Source organism: Opisthorchis viverrini (assembly GCF_000715545.1).
Source record: "Opisthorchis viverrini unplaced genomic scaffold opera_v5_57, whole genome shotgun sequence".
NCBI classification, from domain to species: domain Eukaryota; kingdom Metazoa; phylum Platyhelminthes; class Trematoda; order Opisthorchiida; family Opisthorchiidae; genus Opisthorchis; species Opisthorchis viverrini.
Genome location: NW_008751714.1, coordinates 560,039 through 582,666, shown reverse-complemented (window position 1 = coordinate 582,666; position 22,628 = coordinate 560,039). Strand labels below are relative to the sequence as shown.

The following is a 22,628-nucleotide window of genomic DNA, read 5'->3' as shown; positions in this document are numbered from 1 at the left end:
TTCTTGCTGCGTCCAGCCACGTCGCAGTGCAGAGAAAATGGGAGCAAAATATCTTTTAGTGTCAGCAACAAGCACATCCCGCTTGACTGGTAATGGTTGAATCAGTAGACAATCTGAGTTGTTTGAATCAAAGTCACATGATGGAATTCTTGACAAGAAATCGACATGAGGAATCATTTTTGCACTACGATGAACTATTGTGTAGGTGTAAGAACTCAGTGCAATAATCCACCGTTGCACCATAGCGGCAGATGACTTCGCCAGAGACTTTGTTGGATGATACAAGAACTTCAAAGCCTCGTGATCAGTGGCAATGGTAAAGTTAGATCCAAAGAGATATTTATGAAGCTGTTTGACAGCCCAATATACATCAAGTGCTCCTCGTTGATTCTGAGAACATCCACGTTCGGCTTTTGAAAGTCGACGGGGAATGCAGATCGCTGGTCTACCACGCTGTTCAAGGATTCCTCCTATTCCACTAGGAGAAGCATCAGTAATGATCGTCGAATGATGTTTGGCGGAAGGTGGCTTCAAAACAGCTAAAGTCTGAAGATAACCAAGCAGTGCACGCAATGACTTCTCGTGGTTGGCGGACCAAGAAAATTGATTGGAAGATATGACATCAAACAGACAACTTGCATGTTTGGCGAAATTAGGAAAGGAACGGGAGTAATACAGGAGTGCTCCTAGAACTGAACGCAGTTCTTGTAGATTGGTTGGTAATGGCGCATTTACTAAAGGGGATAGACGTCTTGTATCAGGTTTAAAACCGCTGTCATCCACAATGTAGCCAAGGCATGTAAATGATGGGACACCAAAAGTGCATTTATCAGGATGGATAGCTACATTGACTCAGAAAATTGCTTCAGTAAAGACAACAGACGCACATCATGCATAGCTTTGTCAGAAGCGTGCACAATGACGTCATCTTGGTACGTCTCAACGCCCTCCGAATCTTTTGCAATAGTATTCATAACTTGCTGAAATACAGCTGGTGAAACGTTCAGACCAATGGGAAGGAAATTGTATCGGAATAACCCAAAGGATGTATTGATCACGGTAAGGTTACTGGAAGCTTCGTCCAGTGGGGTTTGAAGATAAGCATTTTTATATCGATTTTTGAAAACACACTTGAACCTGATAAACGATACAGTACATCTTCTGGCTCTTCCGTGGTGCATGTACGTTGTAGTAGCCGCGTATTCAGCGTAAGCTGGTAGTCACCACAAATTCTCGGAGTAATACCATCAGTCTTCAGTGGGGTAACCATCGGAGTTGCCCAATTTCATGACTCAACAGCAGTCAGTATCCCTTTCGCACACATTGAATTTAATGCTTGACAAACAGGCTCGCGTAAGCCAAATGGAATAATCCGTCCCTTAAGAAATATAGGCTCTCCGGTAACCTCTAACCTCCTCTTGGGAATTTGCGTGCCACCTGAAGCCTTAGAACATTTCAGAATCAGTTGTTTGAGTTCATGTTCACTCACGGAAGTCAGTAAGGTGATACTGGTTTGCAGTGAGCGCGGAACTTTGAGTCCGATAATCGACCGTCCCGACGTTCAAACCAAAAAATTACAGTCGATAGAGTTATCTTGGGATAACCTCACAGGGATCGTGCAACCACCAACTAAAGGTACAGAATGACCAGTGGTACCGAGAACGTCAAAATCTGTAGGCACTATCACGGCACTGGGGTAGAATGCAGTTAGATGTGAGTGTGGAATGATGGACTCAACACTACCAGCGTCAACAATGAAGTCATGCTTTTGACCAGAAGCGGATATCAACGGAGCAATGAATAGAGTATCAGTCATTTTCATCACACGAAGGCGATCCGCTTAGTGTCGGAAGCAGTTTGAATGCTCCCAATGACTGCTGACATGGTGTGCCAGGCTATCGATCAAGACCCTGTGCTGCAGCAGATCATCAATTATCACCACAATCAGTGGCAACGTACCTGTCTAACGGATGAACAGGAACCTCATTTCAGCTGATTGGACGCATCATTACTGGCCGACGGATGCATTTTTCTTTCGGAATACGTTATCATTTCAAAGAAGTTACGACCAGCTGGCCTGAATCACTTTTATAAAGGGCACCCGGGACCGAACATGAAACTTCTTGCTTGAAGTCACGTCTATGGGCCTTTGATGGATTTCCAATTTAAGCAAGTCTCCAAATTTTGCCTGCGATGTGCTGAAGCATCCAAGCCACCTGTGGAGACCTACCTACCAATGTTGCCGCAACCCACTGAATCCTAGATCCGTCTTCACATCGAGTGTGACGGTCTAGTTGGTGGCCAACACTTTTGATCGCGTTCGAGCCTACAGCGAACGACCGGGAATTTCCCCAGCAAACAGCCTCACAACTACCCTATCTGTCCTGAAACTCCAACGATTGTTCAGTCGCTTCTTAACATCGGAGAGTTTTGTACGATAACGGTAGTCAGTCCACGTCATCGGCGTTCTCGTGGTTTTGTCGGTAGTACGGCAAAACTCATGTCCGCTTGCTCACGTTTCATCCACAGTCGAATTACCAAGCAGAACAATTCATTGACACTCTGAAGCGTGCACTTCGGAAGTCCAAAGTAGGTAGACCGACGAAACGAAAACATCCCTGTTGGCATATTGAGCGACGCCAAACGCTAACTCGCCTGATGGAGTTTTACCAGCAGATGAACTGTTCCGACGTAAGCCATGGAGACCGCATGACACTATCCGACCGCAGGAAAGGTAAGTGAGTATCGCAAGAAGAGAATGGAGACCCAGTTCATCCGGCATCATGGATTATCCGCGCGTCCATTCAGCGAAGATCAAATGGCTTTGCCTCGCGGCTACAGTTGCAGGCCCACCAAGTGGGTTCCAGGACACATTCTTCGCATGCACGGCAAAGCGTTTCGAGATTTACGTTGGCCCAGCCAAATGGATCCGACAAACGAACTAAATCCGGCCGACGAATGGGCAGGTCCTGCTCACCGCGCCGAGTGAACTGAGTCTAGGGATATTTCTAGACACTTAATTGGAGCACCTTGCCGAAATTTCATTAGCTGCTTTGTAGGGGGGCCAACCAGACAGGATATGCGAGCCAGCAGAGTCACTGCAATCAAACCATCGACTTCAAAATCATGTCAGCAAACTCCAAAGACTAGGTATTACGCGGAATTTTACACCGACACCGCTTCACCACTCGCTTCACCCAAACTGGCATGCTAAAACGTGTGTTGCTAACCTACTTATCCATGTGCGTTCGTGTTCTGCCCTGACATTTTCTGTTGTGATCCTGTGCGATTGCATTGTCAATCAGAATCACGAGACTAGCTCTGGAAGGGGTCAACAAAACCCATAGAGCCGAGCCAATATTCTTCTTGCTACAGTGTACTTGCTTGTCAGCGAAAGACTTGCATACTCGCTGAATCCATGAACGTGGGCAGTCAGGTTTTGTATGATGTTGTTCACCTTTGTGGAAGTAGTGCCGTAGACATTCGAACTCAATTCTTGATTTTGATATTCGTCACTGTCAGGCCTATGCACGACTCAAATTCCGCATTGGGAACCTCGACACTGGAAGTTCCGTCTTGTGTATGATATATTAGTTACTTTGGGTGGGATTTGTTGGGCCAATAATCATGGCACGTAACTGAATCACTTCTGCATAGTTTGTAAAAGCTGCGATTTTTAACCGAAATATATGCCGTCGACCGTGCAAACCAAAGAAGAATTTGGTGACAAAAAGAACAACTAAATTGGATATATTTTTATCTGACTTGTTTTCCAAAAGATATCATGTTTACACAGGAAAGTGCAGAAAGACATCAAGACCTTACAACGGGTTACACGCAAGTGTGATCAACTTTTGGTAAGAATCGATGATATGTACATACATTTGGGTATACTGATACACACAGAATTGTGTCGTTTTAAGAGGACACACATTTATCACAGTCACTTGCTAACAATATCCATAATTCTTTCCACGTAGCATGCCAAATCGAAAATTGCATTCCAAACGCATCACCGATCGTTTGTTTTTCGTGGCTGCGTATAGGTGGCAAGGTTAATAAGATGGTCAATTTATTTGAAAAAGTGGCACTAGGCTTTACCAATCACGAAAATCCAGGGATCATAAAATGTGTTTGTGGATTTCGTCATATTTTCGTGATACATTTGCCCCCAATCAGCCTGAGTGCCATCTCCAGCGTGCTTAAGTATGGAAAGCATGGGGCACTGTCGAAGCGCCGCCATTACAAGTAGCCAGGTAGCAGAAAAACAAGTACGCTGCAGGATTCAGCCAAACCACGTCTTAATGCATCAAACAGAGTAGCTCAAGTAAACCTCCATGTAACGACAAATCCAGGGTACCCTCAGTGAAGATGACTGCCTGGAATACAGACTCGTAAAGTGAAACTGACCTGCATTGCTGCATTTGTAATACCGACTAGAACGCAATGTAGTATAAATGGTGACGTACAAATCACGAGCATAATCTTTGAATTTAACCATAAACTTTCCCCGCGAGACATGAAGTATTCGTCTGCAACTTACAGCACTTGACTCATCTTATCTTTTGCACACGGTTTATGGGTGGAGTATGGAGTATAAGAAACATTTTGTGTATATCAGAAGGACCATAGAATTTGCATGGAACAAAAGGCTCGCAGTATCGATTTTTTCCAGCAGTTAGGTTGGTCACGTTAGGTTAGGCACAGAATCTAAAATGTCGAACCATTCAAATGGATAATTATCAAAAATGCGGTACTATGAATACAATGATAAAATAATAAAGTGATGCGAACTGCGGATCGTGAGATCACGTTAGATTCTAACAACCAGGCTGAATAGTTCTAATTTCATTTGGCTTTCTGCACACATAAGGAAGGTAAGAAACACTTCCTCTACCCGAAATTCACCCGAAGCCAAGTTCACACGAAGCCACACGGTGAAGAAGCTCACTTTGATTTATCCAACTATGCTAGTAATACCAAAGATATAGAGTAATTAACGTCCAGATCGTGAACCAGAAGAGAAGAAATGGGCACAAAAATGAGGGGCATAAACGAAACCTCCTGATGGGCTTGATGAGGAAGGAGAAAAATAATAAACAACCAGAATCCAAAACCTTAATTTATTTGGTAGCTTGTCGGTCCCGTTGTATTTGGCATTCAAAACACAGTGATCTAAACTCCAAACTGTCCAAATACATGTGCTGTCAAGTATACCTTTTGTCTTCAGAACATGCACATAAACAACCAGAATCCAAAACCTTAATTTCTTTGGTAGCTTGTCGGTCCCGTTGTATTTAGCATTCGAAACACAGTGATCTAAACTCCAAGCTGTCAAAATACATGTGCTGTCAAGTGTACCTTTTGTCTTCAGAACATGCAGAACACTCGCAACAAATCCGGCTACGAATTGTCAGCTTCGGGAAGTGGCATGAAAAATTTGGCAGCCAAACACAAATGATCTAAACATTCACAATTTAAATTGAACCTAATAAGTGGTGGTATGTTTCAACGGGATTCTTAAACGACGCAACACCTTCGGCCACACAGGAGCACTAATAAAGTTTGGTAGCTTCGGAGTGCCCGCAAACTTTAAGTTTGTTTAATTACAGATTGATGGTTTCCAGGATACAGTCGTTTACCGAGATTTAATAAGTAAAATAATGTCATCTTCGTTTTTTATCTGCACTCCAATTACTTTTGGACGTACTGCTGCTGTCATCAATTTAATGAATGCAACTAATTCTACTACCCTATAGAGTTCTCAGTGATCTTCATTCATCAAGTTAAATCAGTGTTATCGGGTCAAATTAAAAAGACTTACAACTAGCAATTTCTCAACATTTCGCCACTGAGGTTCCGACAGTGTGCGCCGACAAGTTTCTTCCAAATTAAAATTATTTACTAGGATTGTCAGGATATTCTGGCCACAAATTCTGAAAGAAATGTAGACGTCAAAAAGAAACAATAACTGGGAATAATTGAATAAATAGCGAACACGATGCGATCTTCTTTTTACAGGGAATGTTATTCATAAAAAGAGCAAGTGTTACTAATTGGCTGACCGTCACATATACCGATCCATAGTCTTCAAACACCTAGCGACTGCGGCAAAATTAAAAAACCGAGAAGCTAAGTATGGCTGGTTTCTTACCCTGCGTCCTCATCAGGACAGGAAGCTTGATTCGGGTATTAGCAAACCGTTAATTATGAATCAGTTCCGCTCAGCTACCAAACTGGTAGTTATTGCAAATAGAAAATAAAAATAGCTGAGCCGTAATATTGCGAATGATGACCATGGTGACCTTTCAGCTTCCACCCACCACTTCGGTACCTAGCAGTCACGCCGCTTGAAGAAAGCAGAAGGGTTTTGATATTGTCAGGTCTTCCTTGCCTATACAAGAGTCGTAGGGATGGCGGACGTGGGTTCCAATGACAGACCTTTCGATCAATAAGTTTGTGTTCTAATCGCTGAGAGTTATCGAGCTCCACAGGACTGTCGGTTTAAAAGGCTGCCCAAATGGATGCAAGATGAGGTTCTCAGCTATTGATTTAGATTTTAGCATCCCAGAACCCCTTCGTAGATAAGAAGGAAAATAACTTATTCGAACAACTGTTACAAACAAATTCAGTGATGCGAATCAACCGAGCTCCGGACTGGATGCGATTCAGTCACTATACATACGAGATGAATATTCCACTAACCAATCGTTTGAGTAAACACACAAATACAAACGCGAAAACCTAATGTTGATGTGCATTTTATAGTAAGATTCTTAACTGTCTGCAAGCGCTGAACTGTAGGAAATCCAACCCAAGTTTTTCATTTTATATTTAATTGGATCCATTGACCTATAATAAGGTTGGTTCACATTCATGATAACCTATGCGGTGGCTCTGATTGTTATAAAGGACTGTGTACCAAAATAAACAACAGCAGATTAAAAATAAGCCCCACTTCCTCACACAAGTTTCAGGTGACGTCTGATTGTATCCAACAGAAATGGGCTTATTTGAACAGACGTTTCGCGAGATATTGTTGGACGCAGAAAATAAATGAGAATGAGAGGACGATAAAAATATGCTTCGCAGCACAGCTGAGCTCGACTTCGCGTACCGATGGCAGTCACATCAAGCCAAATTTATTAGTGTCGTTCATTTAGTGCATCTTCGTTGTGAGGATTTGGGTTCCAGCTATTTCCGTGGCCAGTAAAAAAGGCTCATAAAATAAATGGTAGGTGACTTCCACCCTCCAGGATTGCTGGACATATCCATGAAGGTGGCTAGTCCAATTACATTAACCGGACAGATTCTGTCATTTTGGTGGACACAACGGATCGTGAGAAATGAGATTCTATCGGTTATTTTCCTCATTCCCATGTACATTTGTGGCCGAAGTTGTGGGTGGTTTTCACGTCATAATCTTGCCTGTAGTCAGCTTGTCTTCCCCAAACGGGGAACCGAATTCAGTGCATAAGCTGTCCTGCTAAGAATATCAGGTGAATTGATGGAGGGTAAGACTGCCAATAAATGTGAACAATTATAATGTAAAAAGTGGATATTGTATCCACTTTGGTGAGCCAAGATACCAGAACTACCTTTGTTTTGTTGGAGAAATTCGAGGATAACCAAGCAACCAGTCCGACGGAGGATGATTCGGTGAGTGGATCACACAACTGTTCATGTGGAAGGATCACAAAGCACAGGAGTCTTGGGATGAATACTAACCATATATTTCATCTTCTGATAACATCATCAGGACATTGCTACGTTCTGCTTTTCAGCGACGCGTTTACATGTCATTACGAATGGTAACGAAGCTACCATGAAGGCCCATTATTACTGCCTTCACTTGATGAGGCGTTTCGTTTGAGTCAAGGATATTGACTTGACGATGTACAAAGCAAACATTTATTGACCGTTTTAGGAAGCATGGTTGAAGACAAAAATTCTGAATTGTTTTGGTTTCGTCTAAAGGCACCTTTTGTATTGAGGGTTGGGTGTTAGACCCTCCGGTACACTTTATTTTGGCCAACTTTTTCCGCTTATAGTGACAATGCAATAAATAACGAAACCCAGGACACTTCAAGAATGTTTCGTTATATCTCACCTTGTGTTTAAAATTCCATCCACCAGAAACTGAGCTGACACTTTCAGTAACCGTTGCAGTCCATCGGACCCTAGTTGTCTTGGCAGCGATGACGTATTTTTGGCTTTTACGACCAACCGATCCAATTGTGTGGCCACCGCTAGTCGACTGTTGGCACTTTTGACCTTTTGTTCGTAAACCTGTTTAGAAAGTGCCACGATAGCGCGTGCTGGCGTCAGACATTTTACAACCACCTCTAGGGCTTTATATGCATCGTTTAACAGGAACCTGGTACTTGTATCACCGGTAATACGCGCAAGGATTGCATGCAAGATTCTGTCTGCCTGAGAATCCCAGAGGAAACCCTGACCGTTCGAAATGAGTAGGTTTCCAAAGGCTTGTATCGTGTTGACTGCTGCGCGACTAACCTGCAAAGCAACATTACCGAAGTCGTTAATGGTAGAAAAAACTGTGATTATTTCTATTTTCTGTGAGACGTAGTGAATGTCGATGACTGCAAAATATTCTGTTTTTTAGTAAACCCTAAACAAGGCAAGACTGACCGCATCATCTTCATGTAGCTCTACAAAATATTAGATTGCGAAAAATGACGACAGCCTATTACCAAATATCCCTACTTGAGACTGTCCAAAGATTTCTTTCATATTATGATTAGCTTCAAATGAAGAACAATACTTCGGAATCTTTGAACATTTACCTTAGGATATCATAAAGGGAGGATTCATTCAAATTATATTTAAATCGTTCGCTATCATCAACATCTACATACTGCTTATCACCAAGTATCCCACAAAATATCTTCGTCGAAATTAATATCTCTGTGCAAGTTTAATAGCCAGCGTTTATGTTCAAACCATTGCGACGTTAAGGAAAATTGTACAAGTGAATGAAGTTATCCAAATTTATCCATTTTTATGTCTACCAAGCAGCATGTTGTAAGGTTCATCGTTTTCGCGGCAGAACTAATAACTTTGGTCTGGTTCGAACTGCCTGACAGGTCTGTCAGGTCTGTCTTCGATTCCGTACAAACCGCTGCTTGAATTTGCTCGCCAATATCATGCCAAAGCGTCTTCACACACTTACTATGTACTGAGAAATTCAGGGTTTTCAGAACGAAGTAACTAGTGAAATATCGGTCGAAGTGCACCATCTGGAGATCGTTTCGCCATTAAATGGCGTTAATGGACGACTTTACAGATCATATTCGACATGCCTAGGTGAGTAGTGATATGAGCTGTCAGACTGCGTTCAGAGGTACAAAGGCGAAACTCACTCGAAACTAAGGCAAATTCCTGCATTTCCAAGTCCAACTAATATCCACAACGGATTATTGGCAGACCCGATTAGCCTAATACCTTCCAAATCTGCCATTGTTTGAGAGGACCTTGCTCTAACGAGGGCTTTTCACCGCTTGAAAGTTGAAAATTCCTGTTTTCTACATATTTTACGAAACCACGACTGGTCGGTCAGAATAAAGTCAGAATAAAATCATACTTGGTGGTTGATGTTGATGCAAGATATTCCTACATTATCTTCTAATAGTCTTGTGCAGTTGGGCTACCTTCGAGAGACGATAACCGACTAAATAACTTTGTTTTAAATTGTCTTATAAGAATGCTTATGGTCGCCTTTGTCTGTTTGCAAAAAGAATTTTCGTACTGCTACAACCACTGTAAAAACTACAGACATCTGAAAGCTGCTTGCTTCCTCATATAGGTCAATGAACAAAATATTTATAACCTACTACGGATATCAATACCTAGAATAAACAATGAATCTGCCCCTCTGAAAGTCCCAAAAGACCAGTCAGAAGATGAACCAGACTGTCTTGTTTTCTCTCGCAGAGAAACAACGTTATACTCATTCAAATATGACAAGAAATTCTATAAAACTAATAGGGCAACTCCTGGGCCACATACTGCTTATGTTGGAATTTACTGCTTGCTTTCCTTAGTGGTCGGTACCCTGCTTGCAAACACTTTAATTTATTTCTATTCATTGTTATGCTACGGACAGTGTTTGCACTAAAGCACACCATAACCAGATACTATATCTTTGGGCCGCAGTAATAGTGAGCTTGCTTGCCTTATGCTGTTTTGTGGATGTTTTTGTACAACGCTTACCTGAGAACGTAGGTTCCTGGAAGCACTCAAAAGTGCCGAAGTAAATGCTCGTAGTTCTTCCTCATTCTTAAAGAGCCTGTCAAATTCACCCCTGTGCTCAAGCTGTAGTGAGGTTTGCACACGTCTCAAGCCCTCCAGCTGTTTATCCCAATCAGGTGCCCGAAGTAAGTTCAAGCAATGGGAGATTTCATCACCACTTGATTTTTGGGACCAGGTGTTCTTTGCACGTGTCCTGGAACCCGATTCAAAAAAAGTATTCAAAAATGTTTCGAGCTACTTGCAGTCAAAATTTGGTAATATCGGTCCTATTGAGTTGACAACCTCTCGCAATTTATTTTAGAACCGGGCCACTCTGTATACAATCTCTGGATATGGTCAGGCTATTTTTTATTCCTGTGACCAGTCACGTGTACATTTCAGTTCTGTAAACTAGTGGACATGCCTCACTTTGGCACCGCTTTCAGTGTGCATTTTTAGCTCCCATAAACCGCCCACAGCCGTTACAGACATGCAGCCCTACAGATGTAAAGAAGCCTCGTTCAAAGTTGTGGAAAGCATAAGTGTAGTAAGGCAATGTAATCTCATTTTTTGAGGGTTGTTTGTTGCTTGACTTGATATCGGTAAAGTATGAGGGAAGAGAGAGACTTAACAATAGTGCATGGTACAATTCCGTTTATGTAGTAGGTAATAGTTAACTCGTTATTCTAAAGTGAAAAACCACGACAAATCCCTGCATTCATTCATGTGTTCATCTCCAGTTTTATAATTCTGTGAAAAAGAGTGTGAAAAATCAAAATCTTGACACAGAAACGTCTTGATTTGCACTGCCTAATCAATATGACCATTGTTCCGATCACAGCAGATTTGCATTTTAGTAAGTCGCGTACAAGGTTACGGACCTTAAACGATCTAAAAGCCTGTAAAACACAATAAAATAGGCCTGTGAACGGTTGTGCCCGACCGTCAGACTGAATTTGACTGCACAGTCAAGTAGCAACGGCGAACAGTGATAGGGATGTTTATATTTTTTATTCAGCATCTTAATTTTGGGCATGATTAGTGGGTATGAATGAGCGGCTCTTTGGGAATATAATTTTGGTCCTCCAAGTTCAGCAGTTTTTGGGTCCTTCAAAAACCCTTATGCATATATGCAGGCACTCCTGTGGGCTGTGAAGGTCCGGATACCGTCAAGCTTTAATTCTCTATGATTTCCCTAAGTTCGCTTAAAAGCTTTTGAACCTCGAGGCAGGTCGAACTCTATCCTGGTTAGGGTATCACCGATGAATTATACGCAATCCGCTTACGTCGATTTGCGTTCCCTGAATATGGATTACTGCATCTCGACTACTATGGTCAGTATACCATTGCCATTAAGGGGTCATTATTAATCAGCCCCCTTAGACCCTAAATCGATAGACGCAACGGTACACCCAGAGGGCTACTATTGTTGGGGGTTCAGCCATACTGGACTCCCCTTCTTCAACGCGGAAATCTGTTGACACGGCACAGTAGAACCCACAAAATTGATCAATCCGAGACACTGAGTGACTATCCGTTCTTTATGGAACGCCGTCCCAGCAGTTACTGAAAGCAAACTACCGTATTGGACACTCGGTGGAGAGTTGGGGATCTGTAAGGACAGTATTCAATCAAAACTCTTAATATGTTACTTGGCGATGGGACAGATTGCAAATTCTAACATTTATTAAAACGTGGTGAATGAATCACCAAAACTACACCTACGGGAGCGTTTCTAATCTCGCCAAAATTTTACAGGTAGACGAGGTCAGGTCGAACACCTGTAGTCATATTTAGTGGCTTCAAGCCTGTGCCTCCGAATGACACATCCCCCAGCCGATCTGAGCAGCTAGCAAACTATATTTTAGTTGATTCTATTCTAACTGGTTGCCAAGTTTTTCAGATGGCCAGTTGAATATTGTTGCATAGTTGGAATATTTACACCTATTTTTTACCAACGGAGAGCCTTGTAAATTTCATGCAAATGGCTTGAAAGTTTATCAAAAGTTCACACCACAATTGCAGTCGAACCCGGTCTGAACAAGGTGTCAGCTGGTTGGACCAAGAACCACGTCGGAAATGTCAGTTGTGTTCCACCTGTGATCAACCCTAGGTTGACAGGAATATTTGCGGAGATCTGCGAACCGTTAGGCCACATAAATTAGATGAACATTTATTCACTAAATCGACGTCCTGGAACAAAGTCAAAGTTATCTTGTTCCTTACAATTTGTTGTGACCAGAATACTAGAGATTAATCGTCTAGTCCCCGTTCCGGATAAGGGACCAGTCGGCTAGAATTAGCACCAATAATTTTTGTAATTTCTCTCGTCATTCAGGGCCAGCAGCAAGACAGCCCAGGCTTGTAATTAATCAAGTCTACTGCAATGTGCTCTGTGAACTCTGCTGACAGAAATATCATAAGCGCATATGATGTAATGACTATATACCGGGATTAGGTTTCGCGGATATTACAAATATATTACCCCGTAATTTCGGTTTATTATATCTTTCTTTCCGAAGGAACCGCGAGCGCTGTTGCAAGCCGCACCGGATACAATCATTTGGAGGGAAAATTTTTAACTGGCTGTTCATGCGAAACACATGCTCAGATCCCATCTGCACGGGTGATAATCTTGCACGTGTTTATGCAGATCCTAACCTTATCATTATTAATATTACTATTATACTGCATACATATCACACCAACTGTATTGCGTGATGATTCACCCAAAGAAAAGAAATCACGGGGAAACGGTGCTCTGGTCTCTCCTAAGCCTATACTTTTCACTAGAGTTCTCAAACTTAGTCTTTCCAAAATGGCTCTACTGAAAATGCCTTGTGCAGTAAAAAGTAACTCAGCTAAGCGAGTCGTGGTAAAATAGTCAAGCAACCAAACACCCAGGTGCAAACTGTGCGATGATAAACAACTTTTTTGACTTCTTGATATCCTTTGTTTTCACACTTTGTTGCGAATGCATTCGGTTGATGACACCAACAATGCGATGCGCCGTGGTTGCCTCCTTGTCAAAAATTGTTTTGGCTAGGAAGAAAAACAGTAAATTAAACATGAATTCGCCAAACTATATGCAGCAAAGCACCTTAACTGCTTCTGTTCGATCGTATTTGGTGATCACAATAAACTTAGAACCAGCACCAAGTAAACGCAACATTCAAATTAGCCGCTTCAATCTACAGACGTTGACCGATTATGAGATTCCTTATCAACTTCTAAGCGTAAAAGGTAGAACTTGCTTTGGCTTACACCTTCGTCACACCAACTCGGATAAGATTCAAAGAGGCGGTTATGTGCCACTGTAACTGATTATCATTTAAGGTAATGAAGAAATATTTACTATCAAGATGATACATCTTATTATTCACACATGTAAGGTACATCGTGCAACTGCTGAACAGTTCAGGAGTGTCGGTTAGTTGGCGGGCCGTGTGTGCCCCAATGAAGGACCTTTTCCTTCGAATCACGGTGTGCTTTGCCACCCCCAAACCTCCTGTCAAGTTTCACAAAAAGCAACAAGTTCAAGTGACGCATTCGGTCCGTGATCATTTCAGTCCGTTTCGTTTTGATGACATACACTTCACATGATTTCAACTGTAACAGTCTAGATGTGACACACTTGTTGAAACTTCTTGGTTCATTACATTCCCCCTGTTGCCTATGCCGTAATCTTCCTTCCGGCTACAAACGTTAAAGGATGCAAACGGCACTTTGTTTTCTCGACAGAGATTACTCCGAGCGAGTCGACCCAAAATCAACCGGTCTTAAATATTTCCTAACAAACACAATAGCACGGCAGCAGTGGTCTACAAAGACTGATGATTCCCGAGAGAGGTTTACCAACTGGAGTCACAGATGAATTCTCCCAAATCTAGTTGAATGGTCCATTGTAAAAAAATAGTATATTCAGAAAGTTTTTCACGTTAAAAACACTTCAGGTCACTTCCGTCTACATCATCGTTTGCTGTCGTCACATTTGGGAAAAGGGTCCAAGCAAAATCTAATGTAGACCAAGAGAACGGTATTTCTACTGAAGGTGACTGAACACCTTATATCACTTGGCACTGGACCACTAGGTTGGCAAAATTTTGTTAGGAATCAAACACGCGTTCAACGCTGTCCACTTGTAGGAGCTGTGATGCGATTGGTACAAAGGTCTTGTGCAAAAAACGCAAGCCTATTTGTTACAGTGGATACAGAATTCCAGCTCAGTGCAACCAGTTCACGTTTTTCTGAAGCCGTAAAAAGTGACTATGAGCAGTCATGCTGGAGTGGAGAGTACGTTTGCAAAAAGTAGAACGCCCATTAGTTTTAATTCGTTATCGTATTCCTACAGGCCTACAGAAAGAAGCACACTAAATGATACTTTTTAGTTGTTCCTGACAGCTTCTTCCTGGACTAACTCCATCTCATAACAGACCAGATGTCCACAGACAGTCTTTAATGGTCAATCTAAGCACACGATATTATGCTGTGAAATTTCAAGGTGATTCCGCAAAATGACGAAAAACGTGTCCCCTAACGTGGCGAATTGACTACAGTGGACCATGTGCGCTTCTGACCTTCTGTTCGAGACACAGGAATTTGTTCTGATCGCTCCGTCTTCAAAGTATCCTGCTTCTGTGGTGGTTGATCCGCGCTGTCCGTAACCGGATCGCTGAGGAAAAGGAAATAATTAGAAATTGATTAGTTGGAAGCTATTTGCCATTTTTTCCAAAAATTTATGCACAACTGAGGGAGAGTTATGGTTTACAGGACCTTAGGTGATGTTCAATAATCTCCCAAGTTATGTCTCCTTGGGACGAGTGAAAAAAGATTTTGGTAAAGAAAATGGGTCATTATTCACATGTGAATCTTTTGGAGATCGATCTCATATAATTCACAGAAACTAAGCAGGGGTGGCTAGGTGTCTGACTACAGAGTTAGAAAGCGTAGTTAAACGTACACAAATTTGCTTTGACTCATGGACTAGTTTCCCAAAAACTGAACAGGTCATTTAAATTAACTTCTGACAAGCTCATACTGATATCAGTTAGGCACCAGTAGCATTTATAAGTCGTACAAACCTTCGCCTGAAAATGGCTTGTAAAATTTAGCATTGCTGCAGTCATTCGTGCATTGTGCTTATTATCACAACTCACCGGCAGGTAGCATGGGACCGATTTAGATAACATTCATGGATCACCTCTTTTGTCCCGTTCTCAGAATCCTCCCCCATCTGCAAAGTGCAAATGCATGTCTCAACTTATAATATTCCCTTTACTCAGAACGACTGGGAAAAGTGGCAGCCATCCACATGCTTAGAGGAAGGAGCCATAAAAAAGGAAGTAGAATTTCATAGCCATGAGGAAAGAAATTTTAAAAACGGTGTCTTTATAAGCACGCATGGTCAGTACTTGATGGCAAACATCGGCAGCTAATGAACACCTTATTTTCGGATGAATAGCATCTCACAATTGGAAAAAATATACTATATTCAGAAGTGTTCTATTCTCGGAGTGATTTTTTTCACTATTATTCAATCAGGTGAAAAATGCTTGGAAAAGATTGAGTAGTCAATATTACTTTCATGCAACATCTTGGTGAATGGACTGAGTAAAAACTTTTGAGTCCAACTATTTTACTTATTGTATGGAATTTTTACGGCCACAGTTAGCATAGATTGTCAAAAGGAATAAACTGCACTCCACTAACCAATGTGGTCTACATGTTTAAGGAAACGAGTAGCGGCTGACCTTAGCATAATTCATGGGAATCAAAGCACCTAAATTTCTTGAGGTGTTCGAGAAACCTGCCGGACAGATGCTCACGTTATGAACGACATTAAGTGCTCACGCGTAGATGAGAAGGCGCTTTGCAGTTCTTCTCGCACAACTGAATTTTGGTAAAAACTGCCTAACAGTAGAATTCCGGAATCTACTTCCTCTCTATAGATATTTTGTGCTGTGAATTAAGTGATACCCATTGGCTGGTTTGCTCCAGCAATTTTGTTTCCGTTCCTCAAAGTGGGTTCAATGTTAGAGAGCTCTAAAAATCATAAACAAATGGCCGCTTTTACCAGTAGGTGAAGCTGGTAACCGTCCTGCGTTTACGCGGTTCATGTATGCATACACTCGTCAGACATATCTCTACCTTGAACTCACTTCCATTGTTTGCACTGAACTTTCACTTAAAGGTTGCAGGCTGCACATGCTTTTGTCAGAAAGTTCGATATCGTTACCAAGCTGAGGAGGTTGCGCAGCGCTTGCTCCGTTTTTCGAATGGTTATCAAAATTAGTTCGTTTTTTTCTGTTTGCGTAATCGCAACCAAAAAATCCCTTGGTCTGATGAAGCGCGGGAAGTTCACCGTTTCCGAGTTCCGATGGTGACGCGAGCGTTTTGTACCGTGCGTGAGGCAAACCTCTGAAGTGTTTTGCTGAACGCTGACAATCACTTCGCAAGTTTTGGTAAGCCTGTTTCCATCCATTATGCCTTGTTTCAGATGCTGTATCAAAAAAATAAAATTCCATTTCCCCGAACGGTCAGTAAATGTCTTACATGTGTCTTATATGTCTTACAAAGCAAAAACTCGAGGGACATTGTGAAATATCTATTTCAACCTGCCTCACAATAAGTTCCTTCATTCTAAGGTGATATTGTATCTCCCGTTCAAGCAAGTAGAAGACCACAATTAAGTCGTCCACCAATTTGATACATCTTTCGTTGTTTGCTTCTGTAGTTCTCTGGTATCCAGACGCTGTTATGAAAATTATGATAGGCAGATCCCCTTAGTCTCAGGGTTTTTTATTGAATTATTTTCTTATCTACTTTTATACAATGAACTGCTTCGGTCTTTGATAATTGCAGCAGCCATTAGGAATTTTGAATTGATTAGCACAGTAACCGCTGAAGATGCGGGATTACTATGTTCGTGCGCGATGTCCTCACATCTTTGGAGCGTTCGATCGGTTAAACCCACATTAATGGAGCACTATTTTGAGCCCTAAAGAAAGCAAAAGCTGAGTGCTAAACAAGACCTTTGTTGTGACTGGTGATATCAGTGGAGTCTCACTAAGCTAACTCGCCTAGTAGTGTGTAGTAATGTGAAAAATTTGATATGTTCTACACGTAAAGTCATCCTGTATATTTTTCATATTTCTGGCTTACTCTCGAAAGTGGTCATGCTTTTATCGTTAACTGGTAGCAGAAGCATTAGGAATCAGTCGCTAAATAAGCACAAGTTGATTTCTTCCCAAAGCTTAGAAACTGCTTTAAAGTCACTTTGTCACGCACGCAAAATTCATCAGAGATTTAAAACTGATAGAATGAATAGTGCCTGAAAAATATAACCTGGGTTAATACGATACTGATCAGGCTAACAATATTCGCTCCCATGTCGCACTAATGGAAACAAAGCGAGACAGTATCATTTATACGTGGAAACCAGGTTTACTGCCTCGGTATGGAATTGAATTACCGACGCAGCCCCAAGATAGTAATTGCCCACATCAAGGGGCAACGGTATATATGCCAACCTAATGTTAGAGCATTGACTCATCACTCGTAAGCATATATACGGGGCTGACAACTTGGATCTCAGAGGCCTATCTGTGACAGAAAGGTGATTCTTCATCGCTTCTGATGGTTTTTGAAGCCCTCAGATCAAGATGTACTGAAATGTTAACTGGATGATCAGATTCGGTGAGAAGTGCCAGTACATCAGTGATTATGTGAACTCCGATTTTTATCAACCGCCCCAGGATACTACACGATGTTGTGTTCAGACAGACCATTAGTAGTAAGGTCGACGTAACTTGTCCGACCGGGACTAGCAAAAGAATAGATATTGGAAGGAGCTTTAAAATTAGGCTTGTTACGCTGCGATCTGGCCCGCCCAGTTTAACATCTTATTCATACGGCTTTGTTTAAGATGATGGTATGTTCTTGCCTTGATTGGTTAATTTTTCCCGTTAAAGGTCAGTCAGAATAGCTGTTATTTATAAAACTTGTTTCATAAAATCATAGTCTTCTTTGCAAAAACATCTTTGCTGCCTATTATCTGGGCCCACTCTTCAAACATGAATGCATGAATACCCGTCCCACTTCATTTTATCCGGGTAAAAGATATTAAGTATGTATGACCATGAGCTGCCCCGAGGTTGCAGCATTAACTGAGAATTCCTTTAGCTTTTTATCCTCTTAAGCTAAAAATGAAGCTCTGAGTGTGGACAAAAATGCGGTCACTTTTGATTAGTACAGTAGAATTCCAGGTACAATACCCCAACTGACTGATACTTATATATAATCATGTCGTAGACGTAAATTGTCACGAACGCAATGGGTCTCCTTTACTACCAAGGTAATTTGCAACCGATTGTGCGGTGCTAATTATGTATAGTCTAGTATTTAAGTAGAGCTTAAATTTGATTATGATGGCCTAACCGACTGGCTCCAGGAATAGCTAAACCAATGCTGGTTGTCAGAGGGTTTTCAGCAATCTTATGTGTAGTTTTTTGTTTCAAAGAGCTCCCTACCAAATCCAGTGAGAACCATATCTCGGAATTCGCGTCGGCAGTAAACTACAGAACCAAGCACTTTTGTGTGAAATAGAAAAGCACCTAGTTCAATTGTGCACAAAATGATTGGTTGAATGCTTATGAGAATGAAGGTAAGAGTGCTTCATAAAATCCCTGTTACTACTAGATTTCACTATGTGAATATTCCATTAATTCTGTTGGTAGCAGATCTCAAGAAAAGGATTAATCATCTTAACAGAACTACGATGTACTTAGCTCACAAGTACTGTGAATTGAGCGGGCAACAAAGCTTTTGCAAAGGACGTTTATTAAGTGAATTTGCACAACATTTCTACTCACTGTTTGCAAATATCGTCTGCCTGCTTGCAGTGGGCAAGACCACTTTGACACGATTTTCGTTTGCGTGTATTTCCAGGTACGTGCGTTGATTTTCATCCTTGAGTAATTACAACGAAATGCGATCACTAAAGATGCAAGGTCGTCAAAGGGATCATGTGCAGTTGTGAAGCAAATCACTAGTTATGCTTCCTAACTTTTGACTTTTCTTGACCTGACTCGAAATTGCATATCCTAAGTTAAACTATTTTCCTAGTTTATTCGCCAGTTTTGGAAGGTGGCAAGAAAACGGAAAATCACCTTGAGAATGAGTGTTATTTTGCTCGAGATTATGGTGCTCAGAAGCGATACCTGCCACAGAATAGTAAATGTTCAACGCATAATCGTTCCGTGATTTTTATTCAGATTTGGACTTATGAAATCAGCTAGTTGACCCGATTTACAACAGAGGCCAAAATGTTTGCCTTGGGGAGTTGCGTCAAAGTCAAACAGTTTTTGATCAATGAAGCTGTTCGTCTGTCGGTTCACACCATGTTTTCTTTTATTCCCACGAGTGCGAGTCGCATAACGGCGTTTTTCGGAATAGTGAGCCACACTTCTGTCCCCGGAAAAAGGTGTACAACCTCTGTGGTTGATTTGGAATATGTTCAGTTCCGTCCAGCATACCTGCCTGGCCTCGACATGGTTCATTCAATTCTGTGACCGACTGGCACGTGTACCTTCTGCTTTTCGTTGTTGGTAACTACCGGTAAGAGGAATCATAGGGGACAAACTTTGCCACCCTCTTCCTTACAATAAACTTTGATTAGTGGTGAACATATGGTGAAATTGAAGAGTTTGCGTTCCATGAAAGTTATTTTGCTGGTTTTCTACTCCTGTTGCTTTCTCTTGTTGTCTTCTACCGTAATCTCTCCCAAGAATTCGCGGTTCTCTAGACCCCGTAAACTATTGTTGCTTCATTGTTTAGGAAACGCGTTGAATGGGTATTTGTATCACCAGGTGCATGATCATGAAGGTAAAAGTTTTCAAGGACATTGGGAAATTTTTCTCACTTTAACTGTGGAATCTACTAAGGCAGCTGAAGCTCACAGGACCCATGGTACTGTCAGTCAATGTGTCAGCTTGATTCATGGCATCAAAATAGTAGGTGAAATTTAGAAAATCTGCATCAGCTTAGAGGCAAAACAAGTAAAGCTCTTTAGGCCTCCAAACAAAATACTGTTTACCTGATATTTTTTCCGCGATCCGTTATCCATATTTGCGCCCCTGGAGTACATTCGGAGAAAATCATCCGCTTCGAAATAGGGAACAAACAGTTGGTAAAGCCAAGTCAGAGTAGTCATATCTGATCAGGTAGAATTTCGCATCCAGGTAGAACATACGCTCCATGGAAACTCGCGGAATACGTCTATTTGATGAGGTCGAAATAGTGCAAAACTGGTAGCGGGTTGTCTAGGAGTTTCGAATGAACCCATGGGTGGTATGTTGCTTCATTGTTTGGATCCTTTTGCGATCAGTTGTTAAGTTATTCAGATCACGTGACAACTAGGCAGGATCTTTTCAGAGTGTTATTTACATCTCCGTGGTTAGTCTGACAAACGCTCACTTATAGACTGTAGATTTTTCATCAAAAGTAATTTGGTGACAAGAATATTTAGCCGCATAAAGTCTTTCCTGTACAAGACCCGGCACATTGAATTAAATGGCCAAATATCTTGACCGTTCAAAGATATTGCAACAGAATAAGAAAACCAACCGTCTTTTTGAAAGATCCATACGCATTTCGAGATCATAGGCACACCAAGCAGTCGTCTGGTGCAAGGTCTTCTGCTGACCAGCCTTAGGCTGCCAACCAAAGAATTACGTTGACTCTATGCGAAACTCGTGTGTTCTGATGAAACTGAAAGACACTTGGATGGACTAGTCACCATGTGTTCACCTGTTGTCTTGCTTTAACAGCCCCGAAACACTGAACGTTTCACTCGGGAACGATTTTAGCACCTTATTCTGGATTGCAGTTCTCCTTTCTTATAGCTTTATATTCGTGCACTTTATACACACAAATGGCTGAGCCAGGTGTATTTTATTCTTCTGAGGTTTTCTTCAACGCTTCAGCAGAGGCAGTGCATTGATAAATTCCAACTAGTGAATGCTCTGCCTCTGAATTTCGCTCTTAGGCACAAAACAAGTAAGAAACAACTGGGTAACTCACTTTTCGGAACATTCATTAGACTGTTTCTCACTTTGTCAAGATATTTCATCGAGCGCTTTTCCAGTTTTCTCAAAATAGGATCAACAATTGAGCAGGGCATTTGATTGTGTAGGGATTCGCTGATTACGTTGAATATTGCATCACCGTCAAACTTCGATAGTTCATCGTTGGTAAAGTTGTGTTTTTGCTGAACATCGAGCAGTCGAGATAGCGCAGCAGCAAAGTCGATTGCTGTATCTTGAAGCTGTGGTAAAGCAAGAGTGTGATTTGATGAGTATAAGTTCAAATGCTTAACATGGGAAAGCAATTGCTTTTCAATGATAATACGGATGAAGCCACCCCACACAGTTCCAACATATGTACGACAAGATCCAATGAAGTTTGCAACCGGCACACTGGAAATATGAAGGGTACGACGAAGTTGGCGTTGAGCGTTTTCGCAGAATGCCAGGATAAATTTTGTCACTCGAGGTATAGAAGGGTGCTTCTTGACAAAACCCAATATTTACCGTACCAGCTTGATTTGAAAACGAGTATATTTGGCCAGTGTGTTCAAGCGTTTGACAAAGTACTGTGAAAAACACATTTGGCTCTCCCAGCCGAGCAAGAGGATACCAGAGCTACGAAAACCGATTGATTTTTGTCCAAATGTAAATTTCAACTCTTGACTCAGAAGGTTAGATAGAGCGTTACTGTAGAAAAAAGTGTAACTCATACGACTTCCTCCTTATGGAGGACTGTATCATTACCAGTTTTAACCTACAAAGCTTTATTTGCTGGTGTGTTTCATTATTGTTGATAGCCGACGGGCCAAGAGAACCATGCATAAAATTTTGCCCGTTGTTGGATCCGGTCTTTCTGGTTTAGTTTGTCAGTGTCACTGGTACCGTTTGTTGGTCTGTATGGGCGATTGAGTGTTGAGACCCACCGATAACCTTCATCGGCGCCTAAGGGGTAAAACATAGGCTGAGAGCAGTGACAACAATTTCGCTGGGTCAGGTTTTCTATTGTAAATGTAAGCCAGTTTCCTAATGACAACTTTCAACTGACAACCTTACACAACAACGAGTCAACTGATGTTACATTACACTGGAAAGTTTGGTGATTGCTGCTGGTTGGTCTGCAGCCATTATATTTTGAATTACACTCCACGTCTCAAAAGTGCAAGCGTTTTCTACTTATTCTGTATCTCGTTTGTGCTTGCGTTTCCTCGGTTTTGTCACTTCCAAGTCTCTGTCCGACGCCTGATATACTTCTGCGCTTTTTTTTTGGGGGGGGGGGTGGTGGGTTTTATTGTT

At 41.7% G+C, this 22,628-nt stretch overlaps 2 protein-coding genes across 2 annotated transcripts in view; one reads left to right on the top strand and one right to left on the bottom strand.

Moving 5' to 3' along the window:
* Positions 1-842: 842 nt before the first annotated feature.
* T265_03839 (hypothetical protein) overlaps positions 843-22,628 on the bottom strand; it is a gene marked incomplete at both ends in the record, with an annotated part of 28,776 nt that continues 6,990 nt past the window's right edge. Inside the window, 6 exons of the mRNA XM_009168420.1 lie at positions 843-1,137; positions 8,111-8,517; positions 10,234-10,465; positions 15,408-15,484; positions 16,410-16,681; positions 21,331-21,574. Coding sequence (XP_009166684.1) covers positions 843-1,137; positions 8,111-8,517; positions 10,234-10,465; positions 15,408-15,484; positions 16,410-16,681; positions 21,331-21,574 — 1,527 coding nt within the window. The remainder of the gene's footprint in view (positions 1,138-8,110; positions 8,518-10,233; positions 10,466-15,407; positions 15,485-16,409; positions 16,682-21,330; positions 21,575-22,628) is intronic.
* The window catches only part of T265_03840 (hypothetical protein), a gene marked incomplete at both ends in the record, with an annotated part of 40,365 nt that continues 20,495 nt past the window's right edge, over positions 2,759-22,628 (top strand). Inside the window, one exon of the mRNA XM_009168421.1 lies at positions 2,759-2,985. Within this exon, the coding sequence (XP_009166685.1) occupies positions 2,759-2,985 (227 nt within the window). The remainder of the gene's footprint in view (positions 2,986-22,628) is intronic.